The sequence below is a fragment of the Arachis hypogaea genome, chromosome 15, assembly GCF_003086295.3.
Source record: "Arachis hypogaea cultivar Tifrunner chromosome 15, arahy.Tifrunner.gnm2.J5K5, whole genome shotgun sequence".
NCBI classification, from domain to species: Eukaryota; Viridiplantae; Streptophyta; class Magnoliopsida; order Fabales; family Fabaceae; genus Arachis; species Arachis hypogaea.
The window spans coordinates 1,192,880-1,206,630 of NC_092050.1; the positions used below are offsets into that span (position 1 = coordinate 1,192,880).

Below are 13,751 nucleotides of genomic sequence, written 5' to 3' on the forward strand. Positions count from 1 at the left end.
GTTTGACAATTTATAGAATCTCAGTTTAACATGCTCAAGGTTTGATATGCTCTTCAAAGAGGGGTGTGACATCATATAACCACGATTTGTCAAATTGGAAACTGAAGATGGTGAATTATGCATTTATGCCGGCAAAGTTTCAACATCTTACCTCATTTAATTTACTTCCAATATATTTTTAAGGGCTATTTCCGCTGTTTGGATAACCCACCAACTAAATTAAATTAATTAATAGTAGTAATCATACTAATCAACAAAACATAAGTCAAGAGGTATGATAATATGCATGGACAGGAGCTAAAAAGAACTAAATATATATTATGCAGCATAGAATCTAACCAAACATTATAATGTGTATTTAATATGAGAAAGTATAGGAGTCAATAACCTAAACGTATAATATGTACAATGGAGGTTTAGGAAATATTAGAAATATGACCATTAGTATTACATTGTCTTATCATGTTACATTTTTGGGATGAGTGAGTTCATGATATGGTATTAAAGTTCTAGATCCAAAAAGTCAAGAATTCGATTCTTGGTGATCCGAATGGTTATTCTGGATAGTATGGGTAATATTTATTTTATTCATGAATCAAAAATTTAGTCTATTATATGCTTAGACCATTAACTTTCTAACACTACTCATTTAATATATATGAGTATGAAGCATTTTACCTAGCGAAACTGGTTTCGTCAAATAAGAGAAACAATCGAGTCTCCGCACGTCTCTTTCTAGTTTCTACTTATACACAATAAATCAAAGCAAAGTGTATAGGAGTCAAAAATAAAATAAAATAAAATAAAGCATGGGAAATTAGGTAGTAACGTGATCCCTCACGCATGAACACAAAGTTTGTCAAAAAAAGTTAATACAAGTCAAACTTGTTAATAACTTTAATATATACACATATATTCCCTTGGTACCGGTATATAATTTTGCAGTTATATTTTATGTATATTAAAATCAACCGTTAGAATAGAATATATATTAAAATATAAAATATATATTAAAAATAATTTAATTTATATATATATTTATTTATTTATAAATATATAATGATTGATTTAGAATGTAAATAATATTTTTTAGTAATATTTTTTTAAAAAAATTAAACTTTACATGTTCTTTTTTAATTTTATCTTAAAATTATTTATTTTAAAAACTCAAATTGTTAAATAAAAGATCATAAATAATTATATATTTAATATGTACACTTCTCACATTATATTATTCCCATTCGTTTTACTTATTTTATGATCCTTATTTTAGGGGAGTCACTAAAGTAAAAATGTTTAAAACGATTTTTTAAATATATTTTTTAATAATTAAAATTTAATATATATAATTATTAAACTATATTTTTTTATCAAAATTAGATCAGACAAATTGATTTGACCAAAAAATTAATAAATTACACTTTGAAACAATCTAAATTAATATTTTTTAATAAAAAATGACTATAATATTCTTATTATAAAAAATAAATAAAATATTATTATTATTATTATTATTATTATTATTATTATTATTATTATTATTATTTTGAGAACTCTAAATCTTAACCCTTCTCTTCTCTCTTTGTCGTCATAGGGTTAGAATTTAGGGTTCTCAAAATTATATATATAATAGGAGTATTTTAGTCATTTTTTATAATAAAGTTATTGTAGTCATTTTCTATAAAAAAAATATTAATTTAGACCGGTTCAGTATTTGATTTATCAATTTTTTGTTCAAATCAATTTGAGTAAAGACCCAATCCGATCCTTGTCCATTTTCACGAAAGACAACGCAATTCCTGTAAAAAAAAAAAAACAGACACTTCGGTCATCAACTTTTTTATTTTGGGATAATATGATCCCTCTATTAAAAAAATTGTTAAATAATAACAAAAATTAATTTTGTGGGACAATACTATCACTACTACTACTAGTCCACTACCTTCTTCATCCTCATTATTTTAGGGAAATGCTAGGGGGATAATGATTTTGTTCAACAATATGAACAATCACCAATCAAATAAAAACACATTACACTTTTAAATTAACCCTATAAATTTTAATATTAAAATAATCATCCGTACACTAGTAAAATGAACATCCAATATATCTATTTTTACATTGTTTAATATTTTTATTGTTCACCTATACTTTTCTATTATTTTATTGTGTAACTATATTTTATCATCATCATTATCTCCTCTACCATCATCATCACCAATACCAATATTATCAATATTAAAGTTCTCTTCTTTCATTTCTTATTCGATGTTATTGTTTTATTAAAAGATATTGTACTACAATTACTTTTTTTTTGTGGCATCATTTTCATCAATGATTTTTCTTCACTTAACCACCATTGATGAAGGAATTTTTCAAAAACAAACCTATTAATAGTTTGTGGAGATTTAAAACTCTCACAAAAGTTATACAATTTAATTGATTATATGTATTAAATTTTAATTATTAAAAAATATCTTTAAAAAAAGACGTTTTAAGTGTCTTTGTCTAAATAATTCCCTTATTTTAATAGTGACTGAAAATTAAACGCTAAACCATTTAGCAGTTTTTAATTTGGCCGTGGTTGGCCAAATGCTTAGGAACCATTTTGTAATGGTTTAAATCCATAATAAGATAGCCAAAATTTAAGTTTGATTTTGAAAATGGAATAAAATAAGATACTGAACAAATATATAAAAAGATAAAGACAGAGAATTTGATCAAAGGTGATATGGATTTAATGAATGAATATTATTGAATTGAGTTTGTTACAATACATGAGGTCTTGGCATATATAGACTAGAGATTAGAAAAGTCATGCAACAGAATGGAGTACAGAATTACTAATAATAGAGCCACCGTGTAATTGGATCCGTAGGCCTGTATGTTCAGTCTAAGTTTTAATTTAGGTGATTAATTATTAATAATTAATTAATGATTTAGGGTGTTGACCAAGGCTACCAAGTCCTCTATATGTCATCAAGACATCAACCCATGAGCTGTCAAATATTTGAGTTCAAGACATATAACCCAAGAAAATATATAAAATTAGAGGTACAATGTATCTGCAGCCAAATCAACTAAAGGTTTAAGACTTAAAATGATTGATTAATAGTATATGAATAAATTAAAACACTTCCTCTTGTTTATGTTCTATCTCTCATCTAATGTTATTATATTATACAGCACTGCAATGTTTTTTTTTTTTGGTATACTGATATAGTTACCTAATAAGAATATTCAGATAATTAACCGTGTTTTAACTAATATATATAGATATATAGATAGACTATTATAAACATTATATTTATAATTTCATCAATTTAATTATGTATAAATCAAATTCATTTTATAATTCATATATCCTCTGATATCGTCTCCACCTTAGCTTTTAGATATTTGTCAACAGGTACACCAACCAATGGAGTCTAACTAGTGTCCATATATTAATGCAACAAAATTGTCAATATTGAACAAATCTTGGATTATATGCTTAAAACAGAAATAGTTAAGTCTTTTAAAGTATAGTTATTGGGTAGAGGTGGGTGAGTGGAAGTTTAGATTTAGGTAATAACATATCAAATTTAAAGCATTATATTATAATTAACGTTTGACTTGTCAAATTTGTTTATACGCAAGCTCATAGCACAATAATGTAACTTGTTAGTTTTCTATATGAATAAGTAGTTACATTATGAAATATTGATGAGGAGTGCACAAGATGAGAGTTCCTAACTGAATACCCGGTGCTGTAAATTGTAATAACAGCCTAACCACCCTGCTGAGTCAGCAATAACTGAATCAGCTTGGTATATCATATTCATACCTAATCATAAGGTATTATTATTTGGGGTGTGCATGTGAACAGCGAGCAGGCCATGAAGAAAGTGTTTTTCCCATTAAGGACAACCCAACTGTATGGACCATTCATTTTCAGTTAGAGGTTGCTCTCATCTAGTTGGCATGGGTAACTGTGCCTTCTAGTTTAAGTAAGAGCAACCATGCTACTGTGTCTATAATTTTTGAAGTACCAAATGTACAAATACAACTTATTTATCGGAATTGGATCTAACATACGGTGTTGCGTATATTATAAGCACAATAGACCGGAATTTGTGAAAGGTGTAGGGAAGAAATTAAGAATATTGAAAGGTGAAAACTCCGTTACATCGATTTCACGTGAAGTTGATAGCTGAAAGTCGTTAGATGAAAATTTAATCAAATCAATCAATCATCTAACGGCTCGCATCTGAGTTTTCACTATATTGAAGGTGAAAACTCAGGTGCAGTCGACTTCACGTGAAGTTGATAGCTGAAAGTCGTTAGATGAAAATTTAGTCAAATCAGTCAATCATCTAACGGCTCTTAGTTATTAACTTCACATGGGGTCAACTGCACTTGAGTTTTCACTATATTGAAGGTGAAAACTCAGGTGCAATCGACTACCGTGTATTTAATTCATTAACATGGATCATGTGATGGAAATTAAAGTCTCATCATAGCAGCAGAGGTTGTGCAGAGAGAGAAATAATGATTTCTGTACTTGCTTTGATTCCTTTTATATACAGACTATTCAGCACCCTTTTGTTTTATGCTATTATCAGATGATGAACTATAAAAATGAGAGTCAAGATTCAATGCCAGAACTTACCATTATATATATATATAGGAAACTATTATTCCGGGCGAAACACCACCACCCCAATTCACATAATAATTCTCTGTAAATCCCAGGGTGGGGGGGGAAAAGAAATAATATAAAATTACTGTATAAAAAATTCATGATCATTAATTGTGGTTATATAAATGTGGCTTCCATTATGCTATAGTTGATGCTGTTGTTGTTGAAGGTTGACTAATTTGAAGTAAGATCCATTTTTATTTTCTATAAGAGTGGAATGAGTGCCATGCTCAATTATTTTGCCATCTTGCAAAACTGAGATTTGATCAGCATTCCTTATTGTGGAGAGCCTATGTGCCACAATAACCGTTGTTCTGTTCTGCATCAACCGGTCCAAAGCTTGTTGAACCACGCGCTCGGATTCAACATCGAGCGCGCTGGTGGCTTCATCCAAGAGCAGGATTTCAGGGTTCTTTAGGACAGCTCTGGCAATGGCCACTCTTTGTCGCTGACCACCTGATAGTTGAACTCCTCGCTCCCCAACCTTGGTTGAGTATCCCTCCGGAAGGCAACTTATGAAGTTATGAGCATTGGCAAGCTTCGCTGCCTCTATTACTTCTGAATCAGAGGCTCCTTCTTTCCCATAAAGGATGTTTTCGTAAATTGATGTCGCGAAAAGCGCCGGTTCTTGCTGCACAAGCCCAATGTGTTTCCTAAGAGATTTCAAATTCAGTCTCCTTATATCTTTTCCTGCATTTCAGAATCAATTTTGTCACAATCAAGTGATACCAAGGTTACTTGTTCCTCAAGTAACATGTATGATCCTATAGTTTAGAAAACTCACCATCAATCAGCACTTTCCCAGAAGTTGGATCATAAAATCTTAGTATGAGGGAGATAACAGAGCTTTTTCCAGAACCACTTTGTCCAACCAAGGCAATACTCTTGCCTGAAGGAACAAGAAGATTGAAATCCTTGAAAATAATCACATCTGGCCTTGAAGGGTAGCTGAAATGGATTCCCTTGAGCTCAATTGTTCCTTCCACTGTCTTCAACTCTTCTCCAACATCACCTATTACGCCTGTCTTCCTATCCATCACTTCGAAAACGGACGCAACCATTTGATTCCCTTTCAAAAGGTCTGGGGCGAGCGCCAAAGTCTCCCCCATAGCCAGCGCCGTTACTATTAAAACCATAAATGACTTCATCACTGATTTAAAGCTTGCAAGCTCCTTCTCCATTAAAACAGATCCATACCTGGAAAAGATAACAAATCTCAATACCAAGATAGAAAATTAGCCTATTGACATGTTAAGGAGGAAAGTATGAAGCTGAAGCTTGTACCACAAGGCAAGGCCATAAGATGAGAAAATAAAGAACTGGGAAATGCCATAAAATATGCCAGCGATTTGGCCTCTTTGAAACGAACGTTTCGAAGGATCAACAAGCTCATTAGCATAGAGATCAAGGACCTTTTCTTCAGAACAAAATGCAGCGACCGTGCGAATATTGCTAACAGCTTCCCCAGCCAACATGTTGGCTTTTAGGTATGCTTTGCTCAAGTTGCCACCATAGCCTTTCATAAAAAGTTTCTGAAATAATCATTGAAAGATAATAAATAACAAGAGCTAGAAACAGACACAGATGTGAGATAAATTAATGTTGGAAAAAATGGAGCAAGAAGGAACCTCACTGATGTGACCACAAATGATCAAAGGATATGTGGCCAAGACAACAAGAGTTATTCTCCAATTCAACATGAAGGCAATAATGAATGAAGCAACAACCAGGGCAACATTCTGTAACAGAATTGTGGAACGATCAACAACTATGGTCCGCAACAAAGTTGCATCGGTCTCTAAACGTGATGAAAGCATAGAACTTGTGTTGCTTGTATCATCAAACCAGCCAATTTCATTCTTCAAAATAGCTGCAGCCACATAAATTGGAAAAAGTTGTTCTTCAGCTTTATAAATTACACAATCCTGAATCTGCAGCATACAACTTTGTAAAAGAATTCAACAGAAGAAGAAATTTTACTTAAGGTGCATATAAATTTTTCTGATGCGTACATGCTGTTTCAAAGGCAGAGAATTGGATAGATAGTTAGCTGATGAAACTTACCTGAAAACATCCTTTCTCTGACACGAAGGGTGAGGCGCTCTCCCATGATTCCAAAACAAAGATGCTCAATGGCATGGACAGTGATAGTTATGACTGCTCCTCCACAGAAGAGGAAAGCAATTTTCTTGACTTCATGTTTGGTGGTATCCCAATCCATATAGTATGATACAAGAGCATGTGAGATTCCAAGTGCAAAGAGTGGCATCTGTGCTCCAGCAACAAATGCACACAATGTCCCAAAAACCCCATAAACCCAGTCAGGACCAATCATAGAATATAGCCTTCTCGCTGAAACATGCTTTGGCTTGCTTGCATTTTCTTCATCACAGATCCGCCCAATAGAATCCTTATCGGATCGAAAACTACCTCCAAAGCTTGTTGTTGTCCGGGACAATTCCCTTGAGTACTTTATGCTACAATCAGAAGCAATATAAGGTATAAATTCCAATGGAAACAGAGATGCTTCTGTTAACTTGAGCTGCAAGTTACTACAAGTACCTTGATTGGCGGCCCAGGCTAGGCCCGACGGAGGGGAGGCGCTGCAGAGAACTTGCCTCTTGGAGTTGAACAAGAGATGCATACACACTAGTAGGATTGGACATTAGCTCCTCATGGTTTCCAGTTTCCACAATCTTCCCTCCTTGAACAACAGCTATCATATCTGCATTCCTAATTGTAGAAAGTCTGTGTGCTACTATCACAGTTGTCCGGCCGACCATAACGCGATCAAGAGCCTCCTGCACACTCTTCTCTGACTCAGCATCCAGAGCACTGGTTGCTTCATCCAGCAACAGAATTGATGGATTCTTCACTATGGCTCGAGATATCGCAATTCTTTGCTTCTGTCCACCTGATAGCTGTATCCCTCTCTCACCAACCTATAAAACATGCTTAATTAGTATCAGGAATTCAATAGAGCAAAAGATGAATTACATCATGCATATATATACACCTGAGTTTCTAATCTTTCAGGAAGATTGTTAATGAAAGACTGAGCATCTGAAAGCTTGACAGCGCGTTTTAATTCTTCAAGAGTGGCATCATCTTTTCCATAGAGAATGTTCTCCTTGATGCTTGTAGCAAAGAGTGCAGGTTCCTGATTAACAAGTCCAATTTGCTGCCTAAGCCATTTGAGATCAAGTTCCCTGATATCATTCCTGTCCAATAGTATCTGACCTGAAAGTGGTTCATAGAAGCGTTCGACCAACGATATAACAGTGCTCTTTCCAGAACCACTTCCTCCCACAAGGGCTACAATCTTGCCTGCAGGAATGTCAAGACAGAGGTGGTTGAAGACAGTTACATCCGGCCGAGACGGATAGCTGAAACAAACATCCTTGAATTGGATACGCCCCTCCAATTTGCTTAGCTTTCGACCTGAGCTTCTTTTGCTGATTGTGTCCCTCTCAATCATCTCAAAAATTGGATATGCTGCCGCCTTTGCCCGGATAAATGCAGAGATATCAGGTGCTGCCTGCCCAAGTGACCTGATAAACAAACAAAACTCAACCTCGTATAAACCAACTATTTTTCATATCAAAGGGAAGAAGAGGCAGGGCTTACAGGCCAGCGATGACAACATTGAGCATGGTGGTGAAAGACTCTCCACCATTGGCAATACTCTTGTGAACAACAACGCTTGTGAACCAAACAAGCAAAGCCCATGAAAGAAAAAGGACACAGTGCATTGACCCTAGTCCAAGTCCCTTTGCTAATCCTGCTTTTCTACCGTTTTTGTAAGTGTTCATTAGAGCCGTTTTGTATGATTTCACTGCCCTTTCTTCTCCTGCAAATGCTTGAACCGTTCTAACATTCCCTATGACCTCTTCTGCAATTTCACCAGCTCTCACATACGCTTTACGAACCTTTGCAATAAGGCCAATTGTGACATATGCATAGAGTCCTCCAGCAAGTGCAATCAACGGCACTATTGAAAGTGTCACAAGACTAATCTGCCACACTCTCACAAACCCAATGGTGAACCCAGCTATGAATCTGCTTATGTAGTGCATGAAGTTCCCTACCTGCAGTAAATCACGTTCATCTTCCATTATCATTCTATTTTTCACTCAAATTCCATGCATTCTTCACAATTGCCTTCCTATACTACTACTACAAAATTTACTATCAATTTTTATATATTCATAGTAAATTTTTTAGCATGCATATCATATTTTTTTGGATTATGTTACGTATACACCAAAATCAGTCACCAAAGTCGGTCATTAGTATAAAATACATGCTGGAACATAAATACACATCAAAAATAAATTAAACCACGCATATATTTATACATAAATATATATTGATAGTTGATTTTAGTATACAAATAATATTTTTTATTTTTTTTATATTGCTTAAAATGTTTCTTTTGACTCTCTCAGAACGTTGTCCTTGGTGGGGCCATGCCAACATGTCATGACCAGTGATAGCTAAATTGGATTTTACTCACAAGGGTTTAAGAAGAGCTAAATGAAAGTTATAGATAAAAGTTTTGTAAAATATATACAAAATTTTAGTTTTTTATACAACTGTTATATATTTATTAAAAGAAGAAATTTGAATTCTTTTACTTATTATAAGTCTAAAACACTTGATAGTTAAATTCGAAATATAAATTATTTGGATTAGATGAACTTTTACAATAACAATATTTGGACACAGAGAAAATAGAGAGGAAAAAACAAAAATAAATAATAAATAAATAAAAGAGAGGGGGGCAAAAAGCTTAAAGTGGTTATCATTTATTGAGATTAAATATAACTCTTTTTTTCTAATTTTTAGATTTAGTTAAAACAAAGTACGAAATAAAGGTGAAAATGATGAAAACTAACACCCAAAAAACTATAAATAGTTTTCTTCTTTTTAAAAAAATAAAATTGGGCCTGTGAATTGGTAAAAGCTAAAGATCATAAAAAGATTTGTGACATTAAGAAAGTAAGTGCTAAGATGCATGAACCAATGGAGTTATAGTTAGGCACATGGATCTATGGTCAAAACGTAAAAACCTTAAAAACAAGGCAACTCTCTATCTATCCCCCGCTATCTTCCCCAATCCGCACCGGACCCTATTAATGCCACCAAATAACCATTCAATGCCCCATTAAATCCACAGCTGTTCTACTCACTCACTAGATTTAAAGATGGTGTCAGACACAGACCACTTTCGCTTCATCTCTCTTAACAAACAACAACACAACCTTCATTTGTCAACTATACCTACTACTGTAGACTAGTAATTATTAGTAATAATCTTTCTAACCGCTTCAATTTTTATTGTTTTCTGCCTTTGCCATAAACCATTAATAATTAAAACAACTAGAATTGTACAAGATTTGGAATTGAAGAGGGTGAAAGTGAAACCGACTTAGAGAGTTAGAGTGAAGATTATTACTTATTAGTGAGTTAAAGCCTTAAAAAGGACTAATTTGTCTTTTTGCAACAACGCGTTTTAATGATTTATATATATTATTTAGTGAATTTCATTTTCACCTCCCCCAAAAAATTAAAAAAAAATTGCATAAAAGTAGTACTAATAGTAGGAATAATTTCCGAGCAAAAAGACCATTTATTAATCTTGCAATTGCTTGAAATGGAGCATGCATACCTTTTCAGATAGTGCATCTTGAACTATGATAATGTCACTTGTAATGGCAGAAATAACCTCGCCTGTGGAAGATTCAGTATCAAAGAGACTTATGTCTTGATTCAACATTGATTTTAAATAAGCCAATCTCATCTTTGCTGCTTGCCGTTCTCCGGTATGCATCCAACAAGCCACCTCTGTATTATTATTGTAAAATAATTAATTATATAGTGATCATATATTAAAACGTTAATAAATTGAGTGGGTAACAAATGATTAATTTCATACCTGTCCAAGATGAAAATAGTATTGCTATACTTAGATACACAAAATCCAACGAGTACTGCAAAATTCCAAAAAAGTTATATAATATTAAAACTTCAAGTGTAGAAAATTAAGAATTTCTTAAAACCCCAAAATACCCTTGAAATATTTTGAACTACATGAGGACATGTTGGTATATTCACATCTAATGATCTCACTGGGTGAATGCATGGAGAAAAAGAAGGTAGAAGAAGAAGAAGAAGACAAGGAAGAGAAACTAAGAAAAAGGTACCTTAGCAACTTTGTGAGAAGCTTCCTTAGGAAAAAGATAAGCCAAGCCTATGACATTGATCAACTTGCCAAAGAAGATGAAGAAAACAGGAACAGAGGCACCATGAACACACGCCCCAACAGATCCAATGGCCATTAACACAAAATCATAAGTGTCTGCAAAAGAGAACAGCTTCATAAAAGGAATCTTATGCTCCTTCTTCTTCTTATTCTCTTCTCCTCCTTTACTGTTAGAAGCATCCATGGCAGAATCAACGGAGAATGCACCCCGCTCTGACATTTTTGGCCTCAAAAGGAGAGCAAAACTAACAAGAATATGACCCTTCAAAAGGGTAATAGTATGTGGCTAATAAGAAAAAGTGATAATGATGATGATGATGATGAAGGAGTTGTAGTTGTAGCTGTATTGAAGAAGAAGAAGGACTGATAGAAGAAGAAAGATAAGGAAGGTGGTCACGTTCGTTGTTGTGATTGTGATTTGTATTGAAGGAACTAACAAGTGAGGAATAATGGAGTAGGAGGTGGTGGATGTGCCATAATATATGGTGAAAAAAAGAAGATGGAATATTTATTAGTAGCTAGAAAAGAAGATAGAGAGTAGTATATACTATGCACCTTTCAACATAATATTAAAATAATATTAATAATAATAAGCATATATTAAGAAAATTGTGGCTTCATTAACCAGATTAAGAATTGATAGTTATGAGAGATGTAAACACGGTGGCAGATACTATAGTAAAGATAGCAATGAAATTATAACTTTTATACGTGGAGTTTTTTTCACTTAAGAGGAGTTTAAGAGTAGTCTTAAATTGGACTGTCCTTCTATTTAAGCAATTCCTTATTTTGTTTGTCTTTGTTTAGTTTATTTCAATCACAAAAAAATTAAGAATTGATACTCTCAATTTTTTATTTCAGTTGATGTTGTGAGGATTGATTTTATACCATTTAATATTTTTATATATTTTTTATTTTGTTTAAAAAATATATAATGAAAAATTATACTTTATTATAATAATTGAAAATAAAAAATTAAAAAATCTATTTCTATTTTAATTTTGTGTTGTTATTATGATTTATGAGTGTGTTTATGAGAGATTATTGATTTCTCTCTTGCCAACCAAATAGATTTAAATTACTAATAAGTTAAGTGATATATCAAAATTTTAGGTAATATGTGTTATTCTAAAAATAAATATTAAGATTATCATAAATATAAATTTTTGAATTTTTTTATATATTTTGTATATATAAAAAATAATATTAATAATGTTAACATGTGATTTTAGGACACATGTTAGTTAATCTTTTAAAATAATTAGATAAGATGGATGCCAAACTTTTAACTAGACACGCCGTCATATTAAATTTTCATTTAATTTAAATTTAACTGCCTTAATTAAAATAAATTACAACTTGCAAAGCACATATATAATATGACTTGTTATATATATTAGGTCAGTTTGGATGTTGTCTATGTTCATTAGAGATATAGATATGGTGTATTTATTTGTTTAATGAAATAAAAAAAATTAAATATATAATGACAATTTGACATATAACGAGTGACAAAATACATAAATTTAGTATTTTATCAAAAAATTGAGATACTCATACATATTGTCAAAATTTATTTTTTTGTTCTAAAAATTTAAGTTGATAGAAAAAATTAATATAAATAATTATATATTTAATAATATAAATTGTTATTATAATTTTATTCTCTCAAGAATCTAAAAAATATTATTTTCAACCCTCATCACGTAGGTCACCAATAATAATAAGAGTAAAATTGGGTTTTTTTTAGTGACAAATAAATGTATTTTTATTACCTTTCTTATAATTAGTATCTTAATAACTAATAAAGTAGATGTATACATATATGTATATTTAAAATATAATAAACAAGCACAGCTTAATAATATAGATATCCCAGAAAAAAGCACACACATGAATCTACTCTCTCTTTCACTCTTTCTTTATCTCTCATTGTGCGTTAAATTACATTGAGAATGAGTTGTTGGACTTTGCTATATGCATGTAGGCTCCAATAAGTTGAATTGGGGTTTTAGTGACAACTTGGTTGCGCTGTGGCTACAACTCATGAGAGGGAAATAACTTTAGACATGGGGAAGGGGAGTAATATCGATCAAAATATGAAGGTTCCGGGGTTGTTGTGGTTCAATTTTTCTTGTTTGTGTAAAATTAGATAAGATTCCACCTTATGCTATACTATACTACTATATTTTACATCGAAAAATAAGATAAGATGTATGGTACGGATACTTGTAGCAGGAAACTTTTCCTTAACCATTAAGATGTTAGCTTTCTTAATTCCTACCCCGTATATGCCTTTAATTTATACTATATATATTGACTTTAAATTTTATCAAACATGTTTCTCAATTATGATTTTTCTCTTCTTTTTTATTTATTAACTTTCAACCATTATGTATATTAGAATTTTTTATAAAGATATAACATAAAAATTCATAGATTCTATTTCACGATTTAATATATAGATTATTTTTATTATAATATATAGAGAGTACTACTATATATAGTAGTACAAAAGTGATTGCTGTATTAGTATTTTTATTAATTTATAATTTTATTTAATTTTAAAAGTGATTACTGTATTAATATTTTTATTAAATAATAGATTTTAATATTTATTTCCTAATTTTTTACAAATTTTTTAACACGAGATATAGAATTCTATGTCAATTTAAAATAATAAAATTTGAAATTAAATATTAAAATTTTATATATTATTATAATTCTAGTAGCTTTGAAATAAATATAATTAACTTTGTTGTTAAATTGTGCTTATTAACCCATCACAATAAGAAAATTAATTTT

General features: G+C 31.5%; 1 protein-coding gene across 1 annotated transcript; it reads right to left on the minus strand.

Moving 5' to 3' along the window:
• Window positions 1–4,633: 4,633 nt before the first annotated feature.
• Window positions 4,634–11,511, minus strand: LOC112747421 (ABC transporter B family member 2-like). The gene is made up of 11 exons (XM_025795416.3): window positions 10,888–11,511; window positions 10,620–10,674; window positions 10,353–10,528; window positions 8,309–8,769; window positions 7,698–8,232; window positions 7,244–7,623; window positions 6,746–7,158; window positions 6,310–6,551; window positions 5,966–6,213; window positions 5,466–5,878; window positions 4,634–5,371 (listed from the first exon to the last, which is right to left on the minus strand). The coding sequence occupies exons 1-11, from the start codon at window positions 11,164–11,166 to the stop codon at window positions 4,824–4,826; spliced, it is 3,750 nt and encodes a 1,249-aa protein (XP_025651201.1). The 5' UTR covers window positions 11,167–11,511; the 3' UTR covers window positions 4,634–4,823.
• Window positions 11,512–13,751: the final 2,240 nt, after the last annotated feature.